The sequence below is a fragment of the Ursus americanus genome, chromosome 5, assembly GCF_024610735.1.
Source record: "Ursus americanus isolate L20-20 chromosome 5, mUrsAme1.1.p, whole genome shotgun sequence".
In the NCBI taxonomy this organism is placed as follows: domain Eukaryota; kingdom Metazoa; phylum Chordata; class Mammalia; order Carnivora; family Ursidae; genus Ursus; species Ursus americanus.
This window is the reverse complement of record NC_142131.1, coordinates 63273277-63300078: the sequence shown is the minus strand read 5'-3', so window position 1 is coordinate 63300078 and position 26802 is coordinate 63273277. Positions and strand designations below refer to the sequence as shown.

Below are 26802 nucleotides of genomic sequence, written 5' to 3'. Positions count from 1 at the left end.
CTGCCTTTTGTTTTTTTTTTAAGATTTATTTATTTGAGAGAGAGAAAGAGAGTGAGCATGAGCAGGGGGAGGGGTAGAGAGAGAGGGAGAGAGAATCCTCAGCCAGGCTCCCCGCTGAGCACAGAGCCTGAGGCAGGGCTCCATCCCAGGACCCTGAGATCGTGACCTGAGCCGAAATCAAGAGTCGGCTGTTCAACGGACTGAGCCACCCAGGTGTCCCACAGATTCTCTGCTTTTAAGGGCTCATATGATTACACTGGTTCACCTAGATAATTACGATAATTTCCCGATGTTAAGATCCTCAGCCCTAAGCATATCTGCAAAGTCCTTTTTGACCTGTAAAGTAATCTATTCGCAGGCTCTGGGTATAGACATTTTGGGGTGCTATTAGCTTGTCTATCATAACTTATATTTTTTGAATCTTCTGTAGCAAATTAAAATTTTTTTTTATATTCAGGAATTAAAAACAAATGTCATTTAAAAAAAAAGGTTCTCATTGGGTTAAAAAAAGGAGCCAAAAAAAACCTCTTCCCATGAAACATATAAATTAATATTAATAAGCTTCAACCATGAGATTACGGTTTCTTTGTTGATTTGTTAATGTATATGAATATTAGTTCAATTACTGTGTTTGGGTTTACCTATTAATCCATTTAATGTTAAGTTTATGATAGTTATATATTTGGCCAAGCATATATTTCAGGGTGTTCCTTAATGTGCTAATTTTATAAAATGTCTTTATTATATGGGATGTACACCCAACAACTTCATTATGAATAAAGTACAGGTTTGGAGAAATTATATCATCCTGAAGTGACTTCAATCAGTAATAACTTTGTTTTTATAAAGGTCACCTGGTAGTTCTATGGGTGTTTTTGTTTTTTAAGGAAAATATATTCAACACTGATTAAGTAATTATTCCCGCAGTATGATATAATTGGAAGTTTCAGATTGTCTTTTAAAGACAACTTTTTTCTTTTTTTTTTTTTTTTAAAGATTTTTATTTATTTATTAGAGAGAGAGAGAGAGAGAAAGCACATATACAAGTAGGGGGAGCAGCAGGCAGAGGGAGAGGGAGAAGCAGACTCCCTGCTGAGCAGGGAGCCCGACTCGGGACTTGATCCCAGGACCCCAGGATCATGACCTGAGCTGAAGGCAGATGCTTAACTGACTGAGCCCCCCAGGCAACCCCAAAAGACAACTCTCTAGCGATCATTTTAAAAAGCAGTTATGGTAATGTCTTTATGAAGATATTGAATATACATCTGTAAGAAGAGTCAAAATAACCAACTGTCCTGACATCCTGCAACTGAGGAGCTGTGGCCTGGGAAACATAATTATAGTACAGTTTCACTCGAAAAGTGCTGGGTCTCAAAACAATTTAGGTGACCCTGGAGATGGCATGCTTTGGAAATCTGTGTTAAATGATTTAAAAAGCGTAGAACACACATAGGTCAGAGACGCACGCAAGACATTTAAATAAAATTGGTTGATAAAATGTGAGTGTGGAGAAACAAATATTAAATCAATATATGATTTTAGATAGGATGCAATTTTAAAAGTTAGATAACTAAATCAATACAGAGAAACTAAAATTTATTGTTTTATACACTTCCTGAAATTTATAGACTAAATTTAGCCCCACACTCACTTGTTCTCTCTCTCTGTAACAGTCTCTCTCCATTGGGAAAGGGGATCTTGTCTTGCTCTTGGGGTTGCCTCATATTCAGGGGTGTGTGTGTGTGTTAGTTACAGTAGGAGGCGTGATTTGTTCGCCGGCTGGTCAGGTGGCTGCTTTGGATGGAGTTGGGAACAGGGGCTCGGAAACACAACGCCTTGCCTGGCTCGCTCTGATTCCAGCCTGATTGCAGTTTCCTCTTTTGAAGAGGGATCAGGCATTCGGGTTTCTTGCGGTAGAAATAGCGCTCAGGAGGACCCTGGAGGGATGCGCGCACGTCACTAGCTCTCCCTTCATCCGCCGCTGGAAGAAACTTCAAGGAAGGGAGGGAAGTGGATATTTGTAGTATATGGAAAAGATCTACGCCGTCAAGCAAACCGCTTTCTTTATCAATAGCAAAAGGGAGCTTAAAGATACATAGGCTTTCAGGGACATGGTTATCTTTCCCCTCTTTTGTTTTTGCTGTGAAACAAATACAAGGGCAAAATAAGACACGTAAAGCAGATAAAAACAAATTTAAAACGGACACCAGAAAGCATTTTTTTTTTTTTCCTGTTCTGAAGACTGTTGGTGTGTTGCAGGGCCAAGGGGACTAGGGTGAGAATTAACTGCCAGGTTGCTGGACAGAGAGATAGCTGATCCAATTGGCCTCTGGAGAAACTGGTTCTTTAAGATGTGAACTGGCTTTGTTAGGCCAAATGCATTTATTCCTTCAGAAATGTCTTGTGTAATTATTTATTCTACACAAAGCTTCACATGCATGTACTCAGCCCCCGGCTCCGTTGAGCAGAATAGTGCCGGAAAAACAGTGGATGACAGCATGGAAAGAAATTTAATTAAAGTGGCTGACACAGAACCACAGCTTTTGATTCATCTCTCTTCTCCTTAGCTGGGCTATTTTCACTCTTCTGGGGGCTGTTGAGCTTAATCCTTGGGGATCATGAATGGTTTCTCTCATTGCCGTTTTTCTCGGTCCTTTGTGGGACGCAGGAAACTAGCTCCTGGGCAGAGAAGGCCCCACCTTCCTCCAGCAGGTGCTGCAGAGACAAAGGGGCCTGTCTGTGGTTGACATTTCTAGGACTGAGCCCAGCACAGCCCTGCCCGCCGCCATCCTGCCCCAACTAGAGTGGTGCGGAGGGGGTGGGAAATAGTGAAAAGAAGCGGGTTCACAAGAGCTTTGAGTGACCCTACCCTGGCTTAGTAATTCAGGGCGATAGAGGGCACAGCAGATGGACTGAGGAAAACGTCAGGCTTCCTTCCTGACATCATGAGAGTTGGTCTGTTGTACGCTCTACGTCGTAGGCCACGTGCTTGGAGATTTCCATACTTGCGATGCTCGTAACAGTCCTAGGAGTTTGAGTTCTTAAGATGCGAGCAATGACTATTCTGACAATGAAAGTAATTGACTGTAAATAATTGCCTATAAGGTTAGCTCAGAAAATTTTGGAAACACTGAAGAACCAGGCTTAGAAGACAGAATGGATCCTGGGATCTGGATGACAGGAGGTGACCCAGAGTTTCATTGGGGGGCCCTTTGGTTGAACTTGAGAACTATTCTTTACTCTTGTTTTGTTGTGGCCAAGGTCACATTCCAAGGAGAGAGACCCCAGTGGTGGCAGGTAGAGACCCCTGACTGTCTGTGATGGTGGCTGGGTAGTGACCCAAAGGGCACCTGGTACTTTGTCATAGGAATTCCTGGGAAAGGGTGATGCAGATGGGGCCACACACAGAGACTTATAAAGCTCAGCAGAACTTGGCTAATTCCACCCAGTGAATGAATGGTGGCCTGGATACACAGCCAGTTCTTTTTGCCTGAAAGGTTACCCTTTTCCCCGTCTGCCATGCCACCTCTCGGGTCTGTGGGTGGAAAGCGATAAAAATTGGAGGCTGTGAAGGGAGAAGATTCATTTTCTTAGCAGATAAGCCTCAAGATACTTTTCTCAAATACCTTCCTATCTAGGCAGCTTTGGCATTCTCTTCTGGTTTTACTGCCACTTCTCTACTTTTTCTTTCCCTCAGGTGCTCTGATATTTCCTCTGATTCTATTTCTGCATAGTAGAGTTTCCCAGGGCTTGGTCCTCGGTCCTCTTCTCCTCGTCAGCTCTCATCCATACACCAGGGACCCCTCATTAGCTATTGACTATATGGTAAAGTCCAAATGGTACAGCATGACCTTAGGGTACCTCACACTTGAGCCCCACCCCACCCAGCAATCTTGTCTTTTGTTCTTCATGCCGCCATCATCAAGGTCCACCGGCCTGTCTTCTCCTGTTCCAAAGCCATCAACATTATCACTTCCAACATTTGTGCCTCTTCTATCTTCCAGGTGCTCCTTCCTACTCTCTAGCTTGAATCCAAATCTCTCTTGTTCTCCAAGGTCCAGCTCGAGTCTGACCATCCCCAGGAAACTGACATCGGCAGCTCTGGATTTCAGTGACAGCTCCCTTTGCCAAGATAGAGTCCAGGCCATTTGTCTGAGCTATTCAGTTCGGCCCTTAACTTCATACCAATTTATAATCTTCCCTGCTTGTCTTGTTTCTCTGAATTGACCATCAACTTTTAAGGGCAAGATCCCTTTAGGACTGGATAATAGATGTCCAACAAATATTCATGGAGTTAATTTGTTTCAAAAATAAGAACTGTGTAAGCTCTCTGTGAGAAGAGAAGGTAATGGGCTTTTTCTCCCACCCACAGCACTACAAAAGCGGTGGTCGGGCCAGGTTTGGATGAGGACGCCCTCACGGGGAAAATCCAGATGGCAGTCGGCCTTCCCAAAGAGCCTCTCATTTGGCTCTCATCCTGGATGAGATCCATGAGGCTTCCTAGAAAGGGGCAAAAAAAGCAACATAAATCAAGAAAGTCCTCTAAAGAGATGGGAAGCTATTTCCAGAATGATCTCCAGAAATGTGTTCAGATTGCCAGTAATATCATTACCGTGTAACCACCCCTCCGTGGACAGGGTCCCGTTCCCCCGGGCAGTTCCTCATGGTCTGTGCTGGTTCATTACTACCCAAGGTGGTGGACCCCGGAGAGTCTTAGAGTCCTGCGCCTCCCTTTATTCATTCATTGAGCATGTTCTGGCCTTGGCCCTGTGATTGAACCAGAATGTGACTTAACGAAGATGTAGGCTCATCCCAGGTGCTGGTGCAGGGCTATGGTCCTAGGCCCCTGCGTCAGGTCCGATACCTGCACACACGCAGGCTTGAGGTCTGAATCCACCGCTGTACAAGCAGGCTTCTCAGCAGCACGGGAGTGCCCACGTCCTAGTCGGGTGGCAGGAAGGGGGTAAACCTGGGAGCGGAAACCACGGAACCTTAAGCAGGCCCAGGGGTTGCTTTTCTGACACTTTTTCAGGAGTTGGCCATTCCCGGCATATACCGCTATTTCATTAGTGCAACTCACGCATGGAGCAGTAGTTGTCTGGGGAAGGCTATTAATGTTCACTTTCCCTATGGCTTGCTCTAAAACTCATGTAAAGCGTTTTCCTGTTTTCCTTTGGAAAATGTCTACACTACATCCTGACATTTAATCTGCAGCCCTAACGGGGGTGACTAATGGGAGCTGTTGGTTCTTGGCTATTTCAAAAGTAAGCCAGCTTAATCTAGTAATATCTCTTTTAGGCTCACAGGAAAAGGGGGGGAAATGACAATTAGCTAACACAAGCAACTAGTGTGCTTTCTTTAGGCACACTTCGTAAAACAACTGTGTATTTGTTTTCAAAGTTTTGAAGGCCTGGTTTAAATAACATATTTAACCCTTTGAAAGCCTGGGCTATCGAAGGCTTTTAAGGCAGTATATGGTTTGGGGTGGGGGGCGACTCTGTGGTGGCCAGGGTCTCGGCGTTCTCGTGCGCTCACAGATCTCTGGTCTATAGGAGGCTGGGAGCAGTCGTGCCGAGGGCGGGGTAGACAAAACAAAAACCGGTGTTGGAATCGTGCTTGGAAAACATTTGTGGATTCAGTGCGAGCCAAAACCATGGGAACTGGACTATATCCTCAGGGTTTAAAAGAGATCCAAATGGGCTTACCATGCAGTGGAAATATGAATAGCACCAGACGACAAGCGGGCAGCCAGGGCTCCGGTCTCACCTCCACGGAAACGAGCAATGCAATTAGCTGGGTTACAGCTCCGGGCCTCAGTTTCCTCAGGGGTAATATGAGGAGGCTTCTGAAGGGCTTTCTAGCTCTGACATTCCATGACACTAAATCATCCTAAAAAAGGATTATCCTATGTCTGTGTTCTCTTTCATGTCTGGTTTCCGAGGGCTCTGTAGATGGGAGTCTGGCTGTGTCTGTGGCCCAGGCTTCCAGGGCTGTAGCCTGTGACTCTAGAAAGCAAAGAGCAGGGTGGAGATCATACAGACACTCGTGACCACACTGGGACTTCTAAAGATTCCCTGGAGGAGCAGACCATTTAGGAGACATGGCCGATGCTCTCTCTCTGGATGCAGCCCTCCAAGTCTGTGGGAAGGTTTCAGGGCCCTGCTTAGGAAGGAGTTTTGTGTGAAGATGGGGGCACGTTCTCCTGCTAGTGGCTTTGGTCGCAGCAGGAGGAAGAGGACGAGGAAGAGCGGCTGACAGTCACTAAGTGTGGGCTCTGGGCTGGGCCCTATGTTGCCCACGTAGCCTGTCCTGTCTCACTCTGTCCCCTCAGCCATGCACGAGGGAAACACCGCCCTAGGAAAGAACTCAAGGCTCAGGGAGGTTGGGTGGTCAGAGGAGAAGGAATTCAACACTGGTGTGCTGAGTGACGTCAGCATCCTGTCTTCTCCGCTTTTATTACCACCAGTTAGACATTCACCACCAAACAAAAGTGCCTTGCACAGGACGCCAGGACACCTGGGGGATTTCTACCCACCAGGGCATCCCTAAGTGGGTCAATAGGATCTCAGAGGGGGCTTCAGATCCAAGGGAGCCAGTGAGCCCGCCCCACCCCACATGCCAATGTGAAGGTTTCTTTCTTGTACCTGCAAGGTGATTCGGCCTTAGTGGTTGATGTGCTGAATTTAATGAGCTGAATGTACATTGTGTTTTAGGACTCCACCGTTCCGCATTGCTGAAGGGGTTTTCAAGGAGAATTTGGGTCAGAAACACATACTTCTTATTAAGCGAGAAAACCGTAGCTTTGTATTTATTTGAGAGCAATCGTGGTTTAAAAAAAAAAAAAAGTAACCAGCGGCTAGATATCGAAGGCAGGCTGGCTGAGATTGCGAACAGGGCTGTCCCCGCTTGCTTCCCGTGCGGTGTTAATGAGTCTCCTCCATGTTTCCCCGTCTCCCAGAAGTAAAGATGCCTAAAGTTCCTATCTATATCTATCTATGTATTTATAAAGATGGTGCTATGTTTCAGTCTTTCCCAGTGGATGTCTTTCTCCCGAGACAGCTTCCAGTAATTGTCAGAAGGTCCCAAAGATGTTTGATTGAGACCCTGTCCAGAGTCTTTGGAGCATGAAAGAAAGTGGATTTGAATACATTACGTATATTCTCTTGTGGACTGTTATAAATCAGGAATACAAATGAGCCACAAGGGACACGGAAAGGAGTGAGTGGAATTGTCTTTCAGAGAGATGGGAAATTTTAAAATTTCCAGTTTATTCTTGTGGAGCATGAATATTTCTGTACCATTAAATTGAACGGTCTGAAATTGCCATCCTGTAGGTCAAACACGGGAAGAGGTCAGCAATTCCTCATGGTTCATTTTAACGTATGAATTAACCTGCTTTCCTTGAAGCACTAAGGATAGGAATGTAGAGGTTTGTTAGGACTCAGATGGATGCTCTGTCATTTTGGCTGTACTTTCCATGCACCACCCCAAACATTTATTTTGTGAACGAAGAAAGCAATGAATGCAAAATAAAACCTCGGGTTACTTAGAAAGGACAGACTGTAATGAACGATCCTGTTTGATATTCCCAGATCGTGCAAAAGGGCAGGTGTTTGAATTTAGAGTAAAATCCCTGGATTATTTTCATTGTTCCTGTGCAAACATGACCGTCCACTTTCATCTGCCACAAGTAGGCAGCCAAATCAAAAAAGTATTAAGTAGAACTAAATTTTGAAAACGTCCAAGTCTAAATGCCGATGGAAAGAGAATTCATGTCTCTCAAGACCAAATTACTGCTTATTATTACTAATAACATGTGCCTACTGGATTCGGTATATATATCTGGGCTTACTTTTGTGTAACTCAGCCAAGAAATTTCTGGGGGACGTTTTATGAGAATGACAAAATGATGCAAAATAGATCATTAGCAGCTGGTTACCAGAGAGACACAAATTAATCACGGCTGTGTCAGTGCTCGGGGTAGGAGAATTGTACTAAGGCAGCCAGAGTGCCTGGGAAGGTTCTTCCTAGGAGTGTCTTGGGGTAGTCATTTCTTTCCAGAGTGTTCTGTGGAAAGCCCTGGATGGTCTTTTATCTTTACTGTGTAGAGCGCCTGGTGGTGCAGATTCTTAAACTTCCTTTAAGAGCAGGTTAAAGGGAAACTTAAGAGCGTTGTTGCTCACAGTTCAAAGTTAAGAGTCGAATTTGGTTCCCGGTGATTGCACATTACGAGCACTCCTGCCGTCGCAATCCTGGATGCCAGACAATCTCGGAACGCCTGCGGAGCTAGAAAGCACGCCCTGAGGCCAATCCCTTCCTTGCGGATAGGCAGAGGGCAGCACTGAGATCAGTCGTGATATTTCCTTGTTTTCTCATCCTTTGCGTGAAAAAGTTGAGCACACAGATTCTCAAACTTTGCATTGAATTGACTTCTGAGACATTTCTGTGCTCGTTTCAACAGTGTATCATATCAAAGAAAAAGGGTTCAGTTAAGCGACGTGTCTATCTAGCCACTTACCCACTGAGGGACCTCTGTCACACTGCAAGAGACAGGAAGCTTCGGATTCTTTTGGATGAGATACCGTTTAGCCTGGGGTTTGCTCACTATGTACTCTTGCTGGAAAACTCGAGGAAAAGCGTTGAAGGAGAGAACGTGGTACTTCCTCACAGGTGCTTTAACGCAGTGGGGCTCACAGCCCACATGGGGATGACATGAAGAGACTCTCTGGTCTCTAGAAAGATGGGGAGCTCTGAGGAATCTTAGAATCTGTGGGGAAGGGAACGACCTACTGCCTCGATTTTGTCCTCTGCTTGAAGAGGACTTTACATGGTCGTTGTCACTTGAACACGCCTATGTCACAGACTGGACAGCATTCTCTCATTTTCCGGTAATTGTGCCTGGCTCTCGTCAGGCACTTTCATACAGGTCTCCATGGGCAAAGCCCCCAGTGCCTCCCACCAGCGCAGTGGAGGTTGTCGTCTCACAAAACACTCAGCCAGCCAACTACCCCAAAATAAGCTTTATTGCAAGAAAAGTGTCATATTTGATACATAGACCTACAAAAACAAACAAGACCAAAAACCATAAGTTTTTCCTCACAAACACTTGATTACAAATTTACACTGTTTCTTTTTTTAGGTATTAAGAAAAACAAAACAAAACCCCCAACTGGATATAATTGGTTATGAATCTTTGGTCAGCACAGGTGTGAGAGGAACAACCCGGAGCCTGCACGTGCTTTGGCCATTTCACATATGAGGTTTGGTCACTGGTCCAGGGACAGGTTCTTGGGTTGAGAAGTACGCGCGGACGTCCTTCTATTAGCACGTCCTGGTACGGAATCTTTTTAAATGACTAAAGCAAACTAAACATCAATTCATTGTACAAACATCTCTCATACACAATAGGCTATGATAAAACGAGGCATATGGTGTATAACTACAGTATTAATGAAAATTCTAAAAAAAAAAAATGGATTAAAAAAAAACACAACATATATTCCTCGGCTGTACTGCATGATTTGTTTGCACATATGGCAATCCTGAAACAGCTTGAACATCATAAATGCACCATGAATCTAAGACAGCACCAAACACTACAGAACGCCGGGCGTTCCTTTGCAGAGGACCGGCCGCGCCCCGGCGGCCTCCGGGGGTGCGGCCCCCCTGGGCGGGGATGAGGTGTTGTGGGGAGCACGCGTGCTTCCGCGAGGTTATACGAAGGAAATACAGTACGGTTTGGCCTGCAACGCTACTGTTCTCACAAGCAGTCAAGGTATTTTGCTACAGCGGTTGTGCTTCATCTTCGGTTGCCTGGTGTGTCTGGTGATGGGGACGATCGTTGTCACCACGAGCTGCTCTGGCTTCCATCTCCTTTCTGAAGGATCTAATGACCTTGCCGTCCTTTACGTTACTGATTACAGTGCCCTTACAGCTCTGGGAGGCTTTCTTTAAAATCATCAGATGGGTACCAGTTGGACCACTGGCAGAAAACCAAAGGAAACCTCTCTTGAATCTACTGGATTTTTAAAAAGCACCTCTAAAAGAAATAGCTCAAATTTATAAATCTAAAGAAAAACAAGTGAGTTTCCCTTTTTGTTTACATAGTTTGTTCATTTCTCCATATATTACTGCATTAAAAATAAATAAACATCTATATTTTTTTTAATTAGCAACTATAGCAAAATACCCAAAGTGTTACAGACTGCTAACAGGAAAAAAAAAAGCTCACATTATTTTTGTGCATTTAGTGCCATATGTTGATCTCTTGAACATTTAGTTTTAGTTTTCTTTTAATATATTTTAAAGTGAAGTTATATAAAAAATACAGTAACCACGGTTGCCTTTGTACTCAAATCTTTGGCCATACCAGAGTCTCAATTACCCCTCCCTGTGAGGGTCAACCTTCTGCAGTCTGACACAGGGAGGAAAGATACAAAAGTTGTCTTTTTTTCCCTCTTTGCAATTAGTCACGGATTCTCCGAGGCTTCTGCAGGCTGGCTGTGCAGAGACTGGAGCCTGGAACCGAGTCTGTAAGGATTAATAGAGCTGAATCTGCAGCCTCATTCTGAGCGCCTCTCCCAGCTCCCCTAGGAGGTAGTCATCCTCATTGCGGTCTTCCAGTTTCTTAAGCTCCTTCTTCTTGTAGAGAGGGATGCTAGTGATTTCCAGTGTGTACGTGCCGGGCACGGGCTTCCTCTTGGCCGTGTGCAAGTAGCTGAGCCCATTTCTTTGGTGGATGCGGAAGATGCCCTCGTCGTTCCCTTGGGAGATGACGTAGCGGATGTGGTTGTTTAGGGGCTCGATGGCGGGCATGAGTTCTAGGATGTGCTCCTTCGAGCCAAGGCCAGAGAGGTTGAACTTCATTCTCATGGGGCTGTCCATGTCAACGCTCTCCAGGCTGATGTGTTCAACCTGGAGAAAGAGCAGGAAAGGATGTGGGAAGAGATTGTAGGGCACACGCAGAGGACGGGGAGGGGCTTGCTGCTGGGGCTGCAGCCACAGGGGCGACTCTCTGTGCTCTCCACCCCTGTATGCCGCCGTCAGCCGGGGGCAGAGGTCAGTGCCACAGAGCGTGGCCTGGAGATCTTTACAGCCTCTCATTCACCGATCCAGGTCGAGTGACAGGGCTGAGCCTACAGACAGCATTGACATTTCAAACTATTTTTGATGAGTTTATGGAATAGCAAGCTTATTAATAAAAAAATTATTTATGATTGTAATTTTTTCATTTTAATGTTTTATTATGTTAGTCACCATACAGTACATCCCTGGTTTCTGATGCAATGTTCCATGACTCATTAGTTGCGTATAACACCCAGTGCTCCATGCAATACGTGCCCTCCTTACTAACCATCACCAGCCTATCCCATTCCCCCACCCCTCTCCCCTCTGAAGCCCTCAGTTTGTTTCTCAGAGTCCACAGTCTCTCATGTAATTTTTTTTTTTTTTTTTTTTGGTTGGATCCTAATGTAGATGTGCAGCTCTTGGCCAACAGCAGGATGATCCCCAGGGCGATCTGCACTCTGAAGGCCCGGCTTGATTTGTAAGGCTCCCACAACCATGCGTGCAGTGTGTTTACGGGGAGCCATTAGTGCAGACAGAGCGACCCGCAGAGTCCTGGGCTTGGGTTTGAATTAGGTGGTAAAAAACCAGCGGGGCAGGACCCAGATAAACCAAATCTCACTTGGTCAGAGGGGTGGGAGGTTTTAGAATGCTATTTTTCTTCTTTAAGATTTATTTATTTGAGGGGGGGGCAGAAGTGAGCAGGGAGAGGGAGAGAGTATCCTGAGGCAGACTCCACGGTGAGCACAGGGCTGGATGTGGGGCTCCATCCCAGGACCCTGAGATCATGACCCCAGCCAGAACCAAGAGTCAGCCGCTTAACCACCACCCAGGTGCCCCTAGAATGCTATTTGTTAGGCAAAAATCTAAAGCTTTGAGTGGATGCCTTTAAGTAGGAACTTGGTTCTGCTGGCACATAAGTGCCCGTCAGGGGGTGTCTGGGTGGCTCAGTTGGTTAAGTGTCTGACTCCTGATTTCAGCTCGGGCCGTGATCTTGGAGTCATGAGATTGAGCCCTGCACTGGGCTCCATGCTCTGCATGGAGTCTACTTGAAATTCTGTCTCTCCCTAGCTCTTTGTCCCTCCACCCACTTGTATGTGTACTCTCTCTCATTCATGGATAGATACATACATACATAAATAAAATCTTTTAAAAAAAGTGCCCATCAGTATTCAGACAGAACCCTGTCCCCAGTATCACAGCGGGAAGGTTTCATAAGCGAAATTTCTGGATTTGTTGTCAGGGATACTTGATGGATATCTGAATCGCCATGTTTAAACAGCAGTTAGTACATCAGTCAACTTAAGGTAAATCTAATACTGGCCTGCTCATTATTATAAAGTAGAACCATAGACATTTTGGCTAGAGAAATCTAGCCTTATAGATCAGAAAAGTTTCAGAGGCCCAGAAAATGAAGCAAGTCACCCAACCCACACAGCCAGTTAGTTGTTGCCTAGAGTTTTTTTGGTGGGGGAATTCTGCAATAATGTTAACTGAAGAGGGAGGTGCCACCCTGATCTTTGGGAAAACCACCACCATCTTTGGATACCAGGTATTACTTGGGGACATTTACTAATGTCAGCCAATGTTCCAGGCGCTTCACAGTGTCAACTCGATTTTCTTGTCAGCCTTCAAAGTATCTTTTTTTGTTTGTTTGTTTGTTTGTTTGTTTTTTTAAAGTAGGCCCAGCTGGATTTAAACTCACAACCCTGAGATCAAGGCCTGAGCTTCAATGAAGAGTCAGACACTTAACCAAGTGAGCCACCCAGGCACACCCCAAGGTAAGTATTTTTATCCCCATTTTACAGGTGAAGAAATTGAGGTAGAGACAGGTTAAGTGTACATGCCCCATGTGACACGGGTAATGAGCAGGGAGGGTCAGGGAACATTCGGAACCACACAGTCATGGTCCTCCAACTACTCAGTTAAATGCCATCAATAGCAAAGAACCACCAGCAGGCTGTTCAGATCTCCAGTTCCTTACAAACACACTATTTGGAGATAATTTTTTTTATGGAAGGAACACTTACAAACGTCACAGAATATGAGAGCTGGTTGGCTTGTCTAGTGAAAATTTAGATCAGCCTAGTGCTACAGTTGTTTAAAACACAACTGGACAAATTTGAAATAACTTGTTTTTTTGAATCATTTCAAAACTGCTATTTCCTAGATGGCCACCTTTTCTTTCTCTGGCACAAATCAAAAACAAAAACATAGGATCCGAAACCGTGAATCTTAAAGTGTTTTTCCCCCAGTCCTTGTGTTCTGAGCTAATAATGCCACTCATTTTAACGTGTCTCTGCCATATTGTGTCTGTAAATTTAGTTATAACATCACAAGAAAGCCTGAACTTCTCTGAGGCTGGAGCCTATGTAAATCCTGTGACGGGACAGAGCGAGGTGTACTCACAGCAGTGGGTTCGGGTTCCCCAACACTTCTCTTCCGTCTGCCGTCTTTCTTAGAGTAGCCGTTGATTTTACACTCATAACATGCTTCCGGGGACAGAGCATTTTCCTCGTCGACCTCTGCATCCAGGGACAGGTACTGCCCTTTGTTAAATCCCACTCCTGAGACACAGTGGCTATGTGCAAGGAGAAGGCATGGTTAGACTTTACCATTAACCGTGACCACAGTTTTCCAATGGTAGAGCAGAGACTTTTCAGAGACAAGAAACTACCAAAGTAAACTCCAAGCTCATGAACATGAAAACCTAATACTCTTGGTAACTCTTTCCTCCAACACTTAATGCATGAGGTTCTTCCTCATTCTGAACGTCAAAATTCTGAGAGTGAGCTCCAGGCTTCTCCAATTTTCAATCCTAATTAGACTGAAACACTCAGGTGTAGTTAAATCAGGAAGGTTAAAAAAAAAAAAAAAGCAAATTATGAATTTCCAAAGAGAACGTTAAGGGAGTCTCTGTTGCTTTATTAAGGTGGAAGCCTGTGCTTGGGCTCTTGAGAAAGCTCTCTGCTTGAACACTTGAGACTTCTGAGCTCCTGTTGTGGACAGTCAGAGTCACTGAGTTGGCTCTAAAGGGTATTTGTCTGGACCAAGACTTTGGTTATTAGGTACCAGTGGTAGACAGATCAGTCCCCACCCCTCAGTGCCTGACTCACTCACTGCTCCTTCTGGGGAAGGTGACCCTGACTGACTCGTCCGTTCCCATCTTCGGTGCTGTGAGAGCCAGCTGCCTGCATGCAAGGATGCTGGCAGCCAAGAGCACTTGCGACGGCTCACTTGGGAGAGGGCCATTCGCTGGAAGGAACCCAGCTTTGTGGAGACGGTGCCACAAGAACCAGGCACCTCCTCTCTGTGCAGTATAAAGCCAGATGACCAAAGGGAGGGACAGACTCCTTCCTTAGGGAACACTGGGCAAGCACTTGCCTAAATTCATAGAGAAATCTGGGGCGCAGCCATTTCTACTCGTACTTTATAACCCAGGTGTCAGTGACAACATAGGAGCGCCACTTTTAAGCATTTACTTGTCTCTGGCCTTGAGGGATCTGACTGAATCAGTTCAGGCTGTTCCGAGGGGGAAGGCAGTGCTACCTGTATAAGGGGAAGGAGGCAAGGAGGCGATCCTGCTGCACTGACCTAACCCAGGTACCTTCCTGGTGGCTCTTCTTCCCAGACCCTAAGTCCTCTGAGCAGTGCTTTTGCCTCCTGGGCTCTGAACCACCGTTCACTTCCCTGCAGCGCCAGGACCACACCTGCTTCCTTGTGTGCGAGGCGGGGGCGGCCTTACCCCTGTCCCACTCTGTAGTACCCGGGCGGGCAGCCGCACAGGTAGCCCCCTTCCGTGTTGGAGCAGCCATAACTGCACGGGTTCTTGGAGGACGAGCACTCGTTGACGTCGTGGCAGGCACTGGAGAACTGGTCAAAGGAGAATCCTGAGGGGCAGACGCACTTGTAACCGCCCAGTGTGTTGTAGCAGGAGGCAGAGCCGCAGGCGCTGGGGTTGGAGCACTCATTCTCGTCTAGGGGGACAGAGGAAGAAACTCTTACGTGGGAGGCGGGGGGCCATGTATGAAGAGGCTGAGTCTCACAGTGGTGACGGTTTTACGGGGAATATCTCTAGAACTATATTTAGAAAATGTTTATTCTGATGGCTGATTGGCAAAAGTAAAAAACAAAAACCAAAACACCAAAATACCAAACCCCAACAAGTCCGCCTAAATCATGGCTTTAAAAAAGCCATGCCCTACCCTTTTATATTTTCTGTTTGTGCTGTTTCTCAATATTATGGTGGCCCTTGGGGACAGACATTTGTAGTCTCTCTACTGAATAATCTTCTATTCTTTGCACCAAAGGTTACTTCAAAAGCCTGAATCTCAGATCCGTGGAGCTAGAAAGTAGATTACTAGTTTCCAGGGGCTTCAAGGAGGGAGAAATGGAGAATGTCTGCTTGTGGGTATGGAGTTTCTTTCTGGGGCAGTGAAAATGTGGCGGTGATGGCTGCAAACTCTGGTGAGAATATACTAATCATCACTGAATTGCATGCATTTTGAAAAGATGAATTTTATCGTATGTGAATTCCGTCTTAATTAAAAAAAAACCCGTATCTGGGTATACGTATATTCTCCCAGCAATTCTCAAATTCATTCTATATGGGGAGAAAATATGTATAAACATTTAAATATTCTGAATTAAAATAACTGAAAGAAACATTAACGGGCTCTTTTGACCCAAAGATCTAGGATGCTTTTAGCTACTCGAGAATCCATTAAGGTGCAGACCATGTCTTCCAAGAGAGGTTTGCACCCAGCCATCAGCTGACATAGGTTTTACTTGTTTAATAACTAACCTGCCACTGTAAATTCCTGCCTGCAGGATAATAATAGGTTATACTTTCACTTGCTCTTATTTTTTACAAAATCAGAGCCCGACTGTGCTTTTAACTTTGGAGATAACAATTTTGCTCTTAACTGTCTGTTCGATATATAGCATGTGGCTTGACTCCTTTGGGCTTTATTGTAATCCACATTTCACCCTAGGCACAAGTCACATGTGCTCCGTGGAATTCTTTCTGATTCTTGTGACTCCCCTGGAGCCCAGTGCATCTGTTTACCTAGCATGTGACAGGTTTATGTTTCAGCTCCCGTGGGGAAATGGCCCGTGTGTACGTAGACGACACAGCAGCCGGAGGGAAGCGCCCGTCTGCAGCAGCGCAGCATGATGGTGAAGGATGCAGACCGAGCCTCCCAGCTGCGCGGCTGCCGAGGCCTCTCACACGGGAAATGTGACGTCGTTGAGTCCGGCTCCCAGGTTACTGAGAGGGCGGATATTCTGAGGCAACTTCTGTGTCATGACTACAGTTTCAGAATTAAATTAGGCCAACAAATAGAGAATTCTGGATGTAAAACCTACGATGATTAATTTGTGCAAGTTCTCAGCCTTCATTTCATGGGGAGAAAGTATTTAAATGAATTCTTAATCACTAGGCTGCCTATGCCATAGATATAACTGCTGTTTTATTTCTAAATCCAAAAAAGACTTGGCATTCTGCCACAAAGGCTTATCTGCTCTAACCGTTAACTCTGACATTTATATCCAGGATTCCTCTCATAACCGAGAATGTGAATTAGGTTACAACTTAACAAAATGATCCTGCTATGAATATAGTATTAGACATTGTGTCTAATTATCAGGCAAAACCAATTGAGTAAATGGCATTTACATACTACTGACAAGAACATTTAAAAATAAGTAATGTTTTTCTAAGTACCATGACATACCTCATATTTGTATGTTACAAATGTACATTGTGGTATATTTTTATGGATTTAGGTCATCTCACTTTGAAAATATGTTCATGCTTGATACATACTTTGAGCTGACTCGTGCTTCACTAAGCTGTGTTCAAATTATTTAGAAGTGACCACAGAAGCAAACAGAAGTTAGTGAACACTAATAACCCAAAACTTCACTAATACATAATTTTTCTTCATATCCAAAGGTTAACACTTATTTTCAATTATGAATAATTATAATGCTTGTAAACATCTGAGAAACTATACAGTCTACGTACCAGAATGTTATAAATGTTCCCTGGCAAGTGACTGGAAATACTTTCAAATATTCATTTGAATTAAAACCTTTTTTCAGTATTAACATAAAGAACTGTCATTTCCCTTAAGTTGGCAGTAGTATTAACAACGTAATATTAAATTATCCGATGCACTGATTCTGAACACTTTTGTCCATTTACTAAGAGAATCCAGATAAATCTGAAATAGTTCATTCTGCATTTCCCCCCTCAATCATAGGAAATGACTAATAATATTCACACAGGCAGTAACAGATAAAAATAATTTGTGGTCTTTCAATTTGCATTTTATCATAATTCTTGTTCTTTTGAAAACTCGTTGCTTTTATTATTTCCTGATGGTTTGTTTAATTCTATCCCTGCCAGATAGTTGGGTTAAAATTCCAACTGGAATTATGTGGATTCAGAGCAAGGAAGTCAGCAATTAAAGTAGGCACCAGCTAGATTCCTCAGCCCTGCACGGACGACTCTAGAACCTTTCAAAATAAATCCCGGCTGTTAAACTGTGCGAGCTGCTGTGGGGTGACCGCTTTGAGGACGTGCCCACTCAGAGAATTCCCCCCAAGGGGAATTAGGATGTACCATACAGCCTTGATTTTGAAGTCAGACCAATTTAGTGCAAAACGGTACAGCTATTTTTGCACTCCATGTTTATAGGCAGAAGCTTCAGAAAACTTAATACTCCATATGTGCTTTTTTATACTTAGGATCAGTTTAAAAATGAGAATTCTATTTAATAAGCTGACACCTATGAAATATTAGATCACCCTTTTAAGATCCACAGAATTAACCAAGAAGTCCATGTTATTTATGAGACCCTCCACTTTTAGTAAGCAAAGCAATATAATTATTTTAAACTGTTTTAACAGCTGACTACAAATGCACTGTTCTATTCTGAAGAGCGTGCCTATACTGTTTATAAATCAATCAGGACATGATGACTCAGCATTTTAATGTGTGTGTGAAGAGAAAAAGAAGTAAACTTATGAAATCATTTTGACTGCCTAACTCATCATCTTGATAATCCCTGGACACGTAACTTCTTGATCACGAGTGGTTGTTGCATTTCCCTGCGCGAGTGTCTATTTGTGGGCTGACAAAGCATCTGTCTTTGGCCTTGCACAAGACCACAGCATCTCTGTGACTTTCCCCAAGTTGGCTTCCCTTCTTTGAAATTCGTCTTGATTTTCTCTTCTCAATTCACTAAACTGTCATTAGGAATTTCTTTTGAGAAGACCACAAAGGATAAAATCAGATTAATTTATCGAGTGGATGCATGGGGTAACTGAAATCCCCGCAGAGGCGCAGGCAAGCCCCCGCTGGCTCCCAGCGGGACCACTGCTCCCCTTCGGGCTCAGCCGTGCGAGCATCTGATGTCCAAGCGTGTCGGACGGCAGCTCCACGCAGTGCATTCAGATGGAGCCAAGCAATCAGGCCTCTGCTAAATAAATCAGCTGGCTATTCAAGTACAGAATAACGTTCTCTTTGATCAGTCTCTCCTTAAAAGGAGAGTTTCCATTGGCTATTATCAATGCCAGGATATTTATTTTACAAACACTTTTGTCTGGAGACAAATTCAACAGAATTAGCTGTGACTAGGTACTTTTTTCTACCTTCAAATACTTAACCTTCTTCGCTAAATCTGTGCGACTGGAGAGCACAAGTGACGGTCCTTATTAAGCTGATCTGAATTCATTTAGATTTATCTGAGGGAGATGGACGGGCAATTCTTCAACAATCTAAAAAGTTATGAAAGTCATCATGAAAACCCCCTGACCTTGGCAGGTGAAGATGATGAATCTTGACACCATCTTCAGAAAGTTAAAATTACATCTAGTAGAAAATTATAATTATGAAGCTTGAGTTGAGTTACCTTTTAGGTACTTAAAACATTTTTATTCCGGATATTTTCAAACATACACAAGTAGAGAGACTAGTGTCACAGATCCCCATGCATCCGTCCAAAGGACTGGTGTTAAAGTCCTAGGATTCAAAGGCTACACTGAAACATGGACCTTTGTTCATTTTACACAAAGATACTTTAAGGTAAGAAAAGCAGATGCTATGTAACAAGTGAGAACTCACCGACACACTGATTCCACTGGTAATGCTGAATATACCCCTGAGGGCAGCCACACCTGTAGCCTCCCAGGATGTTCTGGCAGCCATGCTGGCACCTGTGGTTTCCATCACATTCATCCACATCTGCAAAAACAATCCCGGCAGGATATTTATGCACCCTTTCCTCTACTGTTCTTAAATGTACTCCAAACGCAACCTGGGTTAGCTATTATCAGGGAAACAAACAAACAAGACACACACAGAGGCTGTGAGTTTTTCCAAGTCACATGGTTCTTAGCGGTGATACAAAGAATGGTTCTGAGATAAGAATCCACCTTATTCTATTTTTTTTTTTTAAGATTTATTTGAGAGGCGGGGGAGGGTCAGAAGGAGAGGGAGAAAGAATCTCAAGCAGACGTCCTGCTGAGTATGAAGCCCAACTTGGGGTTCAATCTTACGACCCTGGGATTGCAACCTAAGCCGAAACCGAGGGCCAACGCTTAAATGACTGAGCCACCCAGGCACCCTTATACTGTCCACCAGTCCATCCCCTGTCAATTCGTGAAATAACTTCAGCAAATCACCAACAGCAACCACAAATGTTATACATTTTGGATGGATTAACTGCATATGGTGTGATTTATTTGGTAGGTGATATAAATATATTTGCATTATATATTCCAATAGATTCAAAAGTGATTCGGACATTTAATCGTCATGTTTGAGGGGGCACGTGAGTGAAACGCTAGTTAAGTGTCTGACTCTTGGTTTTGGCTCAGGTTGTGATCCCAGGGTCATGAGATGGAGCCCTGCATGGGGTTCCATGCTCAGGGCAGAGGTGGCTTGAAATTCTCTCTCCCTCTCCCTCTGTCCCTCCCACTTATGCTGTCTCAAAAATAAATAAATAAATCTTAAAAAAATAAAATCCTCATGTTTGGGAGGATGCAAGCACTACAGAGATACCTTAAAAAGTATAACTGTTTTGCATGCAAAAATTTTTATTACCATTCGAAATTAGATGCAAAATTTAAGTACTTAGATATGATGTGGAATTATTACAACATATGGAATTTCTTTGTCCATACATGCATACTCTTTTGGAATAACAACTGAGGCTTTGAAATCTACCCATAAAGAGTAAAATAAAATTGGCATGTTTGATGTGTGTATAACAAATTTATATGGCTACTTAATACATGGTATCTTACGTGGATGGTCTCAGGCTGAACTCACACGTGGCAAGCAGCTGTGTGTTCAGACTTTAAAAGTTTCAATGACTTGAAATACAAAATGTTAAAATGGAAATCTTTAAAACTGAATTTTTCTTGGCTACAAATTAGATTTATAAATGTCTTATACTTCTTATAAAGAGTATATTAAAAACAATGTATTTCTAGAATTCAGAATCACAAATTTCTAAGAATAATAAAGGGGGACTAAACACAATGAAGACTTAAATTGCAATAGTTTATAAAAATAGAAGGGGACGTACATAGTCTTATAATCTCTGGCATGGGTACTTTGTAAGATTCCAAGTCTTCTACATTAGCCCTCGCAGTGGAAATACTGGAGAACAGTATAATATTTTGTTGAGTATAGACAGATTATTTTATTCCCAGTTAAATATTTCCTGGACTTTATAGGAAATACCTATTGTATTGGCTTGATAGAATATGCCCATTGTAGAGAAGAGAGTGAATAAGGGAGTTTCAGAACAAATAAGACGGAAATAGCCATCGCTTTCCCGTGCTTTTCATATATTTTACAATTCTGATAATTGTTTTTCTTACACTTTCACATATTTAGTTATGGAACGAAAGTCCACTTTTTTTCTGATCTATTTGTACACTATTGTATGCCATACGAGCTACAGAATTACAGAATTCCTTTTCAGTTTTTTTTTTAGATCAGTAATTAGGTAAAGACTCCAGTTACTTTAAAAGCCAGTTCATATAGAATTTTTGTTCTATCCCACTGAAGTTTTCCTCTGCCCCCCAAATGATATATGAAAATCTATGAGTGAAAATCAATTGCCGAGTTCTATTTTGTTCAATCCTTTTTTCCTTTTGAGATGATCTCATTTCCCATTTAGTGGCTTGGAAGTTAAAATAGTTTGCTATATTCAATTAAGGATTTTTTAGCAAATAAACTCACCTTCACAGTTTAGTCCAGTAGCATCGAGAGAGAACCCTCTTTGGCATTCGCAGCTGAAACTTCCAGGCGTGTTCTGACAGATTCCCTTTGCTCCACAGAGTGAAGGCTGAGATCCACATTCATTGTTGTCTAGCAAAGCAGGAAGGAGGAGTGTCAAGCTTCCGAGTCATTACATGACTCAGATTTCACTACATGAAGTGAAAAGTGAGGCATGAAAGCCTAAGTTCACTTATATGTGAAAACTTGAGGGAAATGTATGCCACAATTCACTGTCAGGTTAGAGGCAAAAGTGGCAAGAAAAATAATATTTCAAGAGAGGTGAAATTAGAGACGATCTGGGGTCAACTGCATACATGGTTTTTTATGAAGCAGACTCAAAGTCTCTTAACCTTGGTCTTATAACATAACCTACCATGTCCATTAGCATGTTCTAAAAATCACAATGAGCCCTTACTCATATTTAGTCTGAACATATATGATTATATTTCCAATGCAATGTAACGGTCCTGTTTGGAATATGCCTACTGTGCATGTGCTTGGTCCTTACACAGTTCTTCCTCTGGATACTGTTCCTAGAGAAAAAACACCTACACTATTAGCAACAGTTCCAGACCAGTCATTACGCCATACTGGTTTCAAATGTCAGCATGGAGCCATTCAATATTCTGCCATCTTGAGTACACTTTTTATGCATCTACCCACAGTCTGCAAGCCCTCCCACGTGCAGTTGGGTCTCACCGATGCAGGCCGTGTGGTGCTGCGTGAAACCAGGTGGGCATTTACAGGTAAAGCCTCCCAGCGTGTTGGCACACAGGAACTGGCAGTTGTGCTGTTTGGTCTGACATTCATCAAGGTCTGAGGTGAAAGAGAAGCCAGTGAAAATGGGTGCAGTTGCCTGGCTCTGCGTCCCCGCCCAGGAAGCCACAGGATGCGGGCATGTTCTACTCGGGAGCACTTTGTCTAGGGCTCTGCTGGACGCTGCTCAGGCCCCCACGTGCCTATGGCGAGCAGTTTCTTCTCCCGCCTCGGCAGCGTCGATACTACGGTATCGGGTGGCTACTCTGATACGCAACACAGAGTTCTCTTAAAATAGAAACTGAATGGGTGAGTCACGGTGGTTTCCTTGAATTATTCTCAAGGTGAGTATCCCAAGGTTCTAGTGCTTGCATTTAGTGCACAGCGTAGTACATGGCTGGTCACTTATTTCTCTTAAGGGCGGGGGGCAGTTAAGTAAAAATAAAACAGAAGCTGGAAATTGGTGAAGGTCTGAAAACAAGCACTGAGCCAGGCTCTGAGGGTCCAAATGAACACAGCGCCATGAAGACCAGAGGAGGCAAAATTATAGCATCTGTGATTCCGGTCATAAACGGAACTTAGATTTGGACTATACTAACAGAAAACTCGAAATGTGATTGCAGTTAGATTAAAACTTAATATGGGAGAATATATTTAAATAAATGTACGAGCACTAAGAGATGTATGTAACACTAATTCATGATTTTAAAGCTTAATAAACACACACTGTTTGCACTCACAACAACATGCAAAATTAAACTGACTCATAACGGTTCGCTATACAGATCCAAGAGAACGGTACTGCTTGCTGTAATAATAATAATTATTATTGGGTATTCCTCGGAAATAAAACTGCATCTTCTTAAGAATAACCTGTATGTCAAACAGTTAGACAGGAATTTCCTCAATCCAGTCATTTCATCCAGGTGAGGTTGACAATAAAGCTGAATATATGAGATAGCACTGCAGCTACAGTAATTGTCTAATTTAGTTTGAGAATCACTTTTAATACCTGTGCAAAAAAAAAAATTAAATTCACCCATTCATTTTCAATCTTCTGCAGTAAATGTGTGATAAAGATAGTTGAGAGGAAATAAAATCCTAGCTAAGCAGCAAAAGCAATCTTATTTCAGTTATTTGTTTCAATCTCTTCCCTCATCAACATTTTTTTTTTATTTAATTTCATTTAATTATCAGTTTGTGTGGTCTGCTATTGAAGAAGCAAACAGCTGTCATGTGGGCTTTAATTCTCCCTGCCTCCTACCATGTGTCCTCTGGTAGAATTTTCTGTGAATGATCAAGTGGTCACTAGGAAGATGTGCTTTAACGAGGGCAGTGCAGGTGGAGGGGTCGCTGACTCGCTGAATTTGGACGCGCAAGGAGGGAGACACGAGGGTCAGGAGTGCCGGAGACGCCTCCCTCACCTTTGCACGTCTTTCCATCCTCTTGCAGGACGTAGCCCCGAGGACAGGAGCACTGGTAAGTCCCCTCAGTGTTCTTGCAGATGAAGTTGCATGGTTTTGGGGACTGGGAACATTCATCAAGATCTAAATGAAAGTGATGTCAACATTAAACTCTTCGTTTCAAGCAACCACTGGTCTCTTTCCTCCCTCCATGTTCTTGCTTCATCTTTTTCCTTTCCACTTCGACTTAAAAATGAAAAAACAGCCAGGGAGAAATGACACACAGAAGTTTTCTCGAAAGTAACATACTGGTTTACTTTGTAAATCAATCTACGGTTCTTGAATACATGTAATACCTGGACCAGGGGCGCAAAACCCCACTGCATTCTGTAGGTGTGTGTACTCTGTTTACAGTTTGACGACCATTCTCTTAAAACTAAGAGTTTCTTTCTTCTGACATACGGATCTGAAAGATGTCTCTTAAACTGAGCTGACATGCCGAGCACCGTGGGGTCCCACAGGCTTGCCACCCATGAGTCAGGCCCATGCTGCTCCCGGGCTGGCAGCCAGACCGCACACACACTGTCAGCAGGCTCTCTTGCCCTCTGTCTTCGTCTGGTCTTTATTTCCCTCCACTCCCTCCCTGCAAGATGCTCGGGGTTTTAAATCACTGGATCAGAGGCCACGGGCGCCTTTCAAACCAGCCCTCTGCGCGCAGCTTTCTCCTTGCAGGGTTCAGTAATGTCTCCCTCTTTTCCCCAGCACACGGCACTGTGCCTCGTAGATTTTACAAACTCTGCTCACATCCTGAGGCAAAACAACCCTCCTGAAGTCATCTTCCTTTGAACGTGCTACCTCTTTTCTGCTAAGACTGATGGACAGCAAACCATCTCTATTTCCTCGTCAAACACACTGGTTGCCGCCCCTAGAACGCTGGAAGCGCGTCATCAGTAGCCTGTTCTCAAGGACTCTCATGCCCAACGGAGACAGTCAAATGCTTACTAAGGGTCGGTTTGGTTTTTCTGAACCTTTTCATGCCAGGTGTGTTTATTAAAATAGGTGCTTTAATGGCATATCATGCAAGTTGATTAAATATGGAGGAGAAGAGACTTTTTTTCTTCAATGAAAACTAAGTCAAATGCTTTGTAAAGACTCATCAGACGCAAGCCCCCCACTCCCTGCCCTCAACTGGTATAGAATGGTGGGGGTGAGACCATAAGAAATTAAATTAGAAAAAGAGATAGTAAAAATGTCGAAGGATTCTGTCCTGACACTGCTTTGAAACTGCAAATTTTACATGAGGCCTCACTTGTGTATTTTATGCAGAAAAGCAGCACAGGGGAACAGGCACAAAGCGCTCTCTACATGTGCTAACACACGGGCTCACCGTCAGAAGCCCTCTTCTTTCGTCAAGAGACTGACAAACGAAGGTGCACTTATAATTTTAAATTAAAGTATACAATGGTGAAATAATATTTTTTATAGTTTTTATGCTTCCCGACTGAACACTTTCTGATGAACTGTTCTGTGTCCTACATTATTGGACAAGGACAGCTACTGTGATATCAGGAACCACAGTCCTGAAAGGAACGGCATGACCGCATAAAAGGTACATTGCAATGTTCCACGGTAAACCTACGGCATCGCCAGCAGTGACTCTAGGAAGCAGGAGTTGGCCACCCCCAGACGTGCAGACCCGCGCCTCACCTACACACGAGGTGCCGCTGATGTCCGTCGTGTAGCCAACCTTGCAGAAGCACCGGAATGAGCCCATGGTATTGATGCACTGACCGTTGGTGCAGAGGTTTGGCATCACCTTACACTCATCAATATCTGTGGGCGAGAAAGAAAACCCCAAATAAAAATGAACACCATATATATATATATATATATATATATATATATATATATATATGCGAGGACAGAACTGGTGAGAACGTAAGAGAAACGAAGGGACTGACACAAAGTAACTAGCAACCCACATTCACGACAGAGCTCGGTACCTCTTCGTCAGGCCGGCGAACGGCAACACGGAAGGGAAAGCAGAACATTTATGGAAGAGGTCCATAAATGGAGGCTCTCTTGAAACCCCTGCTTCAGTCTACTCATTTTTAAATCTAAGTGTGAGTTACTTTGGCAGGGTGTAGAAAGCCACCTCTCTGACATCCCACTAATCTGGGATTTGTGGTGATTCCCACGCCTGGACCTCACCGCCACACTTGGATTAGACTCTCTGAAGAAAGGGTTTCATGAGCAGAGTAATCAGGCTCAGGGCCAACAGTCTGTACACTAATAGAAGAAAATGTTATTTTATCGGGTGGTTGTACCCCACCCCCCCAAAAAAAAGGAAACAAAGAGGATAATGGATCAGAGGCTAGAATTATCTCCAAGGTCACAGCCTTTAGACATAAACTCCTTAAATGAGGAGTGGACTCAGGGAGAAAAAAAAAAAAACCCGGAAACCACTAACCAACTACGAGACTTGCTGGTTTGTACATATGTTGCAAACAGACTGTGTAATTGTGCACACTCAAATAAGCAACACTTTACTTAAATAAAGCAGGTATAGTCCCGGGGTTACAGACATGGCCGTTGGGGTCAGACAGGTATGTTCCACTCCAGGGTCCATCCCTTAGAAGGGATGTGATCTCAAGAAAATTACTTATTGTTACCTAAGCTTCATGCTTCAGTTTCCCAATAAATTCTACTCTTAGATTCGGTATGAAGATTACATCTTTTAAATCTCTCAATCATTAGCAAAAAAGCATACACAAACACATATACATAGAAACATTTTAGCCATTCTATCAGTTTTTCACTTTTCCTTCAAATTAATCTGAATTAATGTTCGCTGCCTTGAAAATGTGCATGACTTTTCCGCAGCTCCTCACCTCTTCCATCGGTGGTGTATCCTGGGCCATGAGGACATATCTTTTTGTACTGGGCCGTTCCGGGAAGCGGGCAAAGCTCACACTGGTGCCCCCAGCCTCGCCCCCCATCACAGCAGCATTCGGACTTCGTGACAAGATTGCGGCTGCTGGACGCCATCTGACACATCGTCTGCAGCACCTCGGCAAAGCAGAGTCCCTGTCGATTGTCTGAAATAACAATGTCGGTGAGAAGCATCAGTGACATGGAATGGACCCTTCATCCTCATCTTCAGATAAAGGACGACAATATTTTTCTTCCCGGCACAGACTTTTTTAGAGGTAAGTATTCTTCCCAATGAACAGCCAGCATACTTCGGACAGCTTCACAGCTACAAAGGTGCTGGAGAAG

At 43.7% G+C, this 26802-nt stretch overlaps 1 protein-coding gene across 1 annotated transcript in view; it reads right to left on the bottom strand.

Moving 5' to 3' along the window:
• Positions 1 to 9013: 9013 nt before the first annotated feature.
• FBN2 (fibrillin 2) overlaps positions 9014 to 26802 on the bottom strand; it is a 240051-nt gene continuing 222262 nt past the window's right edge. Inside the window, exons 57-65 of the mRNA XM_045794807.2 lie at positions 26415 to 26621; positions 25231 to 25356; positions 23545 to 23667; positions 22064 to 22180; positions 21326 to 21454; positions 19196 to 19315; positions 14810 to 15041; positions 13474 to 13645; positions 9014 to 10914 (exon numbers count right to left, since the gene is read on the bottom strand). Of these exons, the coding sequence (XP_045650763.1) occupies positions 10540 to 10914; positions 13474 to 13645; positions 14810 to 15041; positions 19196 to 19315; positions 21326 to 21454; positions 22064 to 22180; positions 23545 to 23667; positions 25231 to 25356; positions 26415 to 26621 (1601 nt within the window). The 3' untranslated portion in view covers positions 9014 to 10539. The remainder of the gene's footprint in view (positions 10915 to 13473; positions 13646 to 14809; positions 15042 to 19195; positions 19316 to 21325; positions 21455 to 22063; positions 22181 to 23544; positions 23668 to 25230; positions 25357 to 26414; positions 26622 to 26802) is intronic.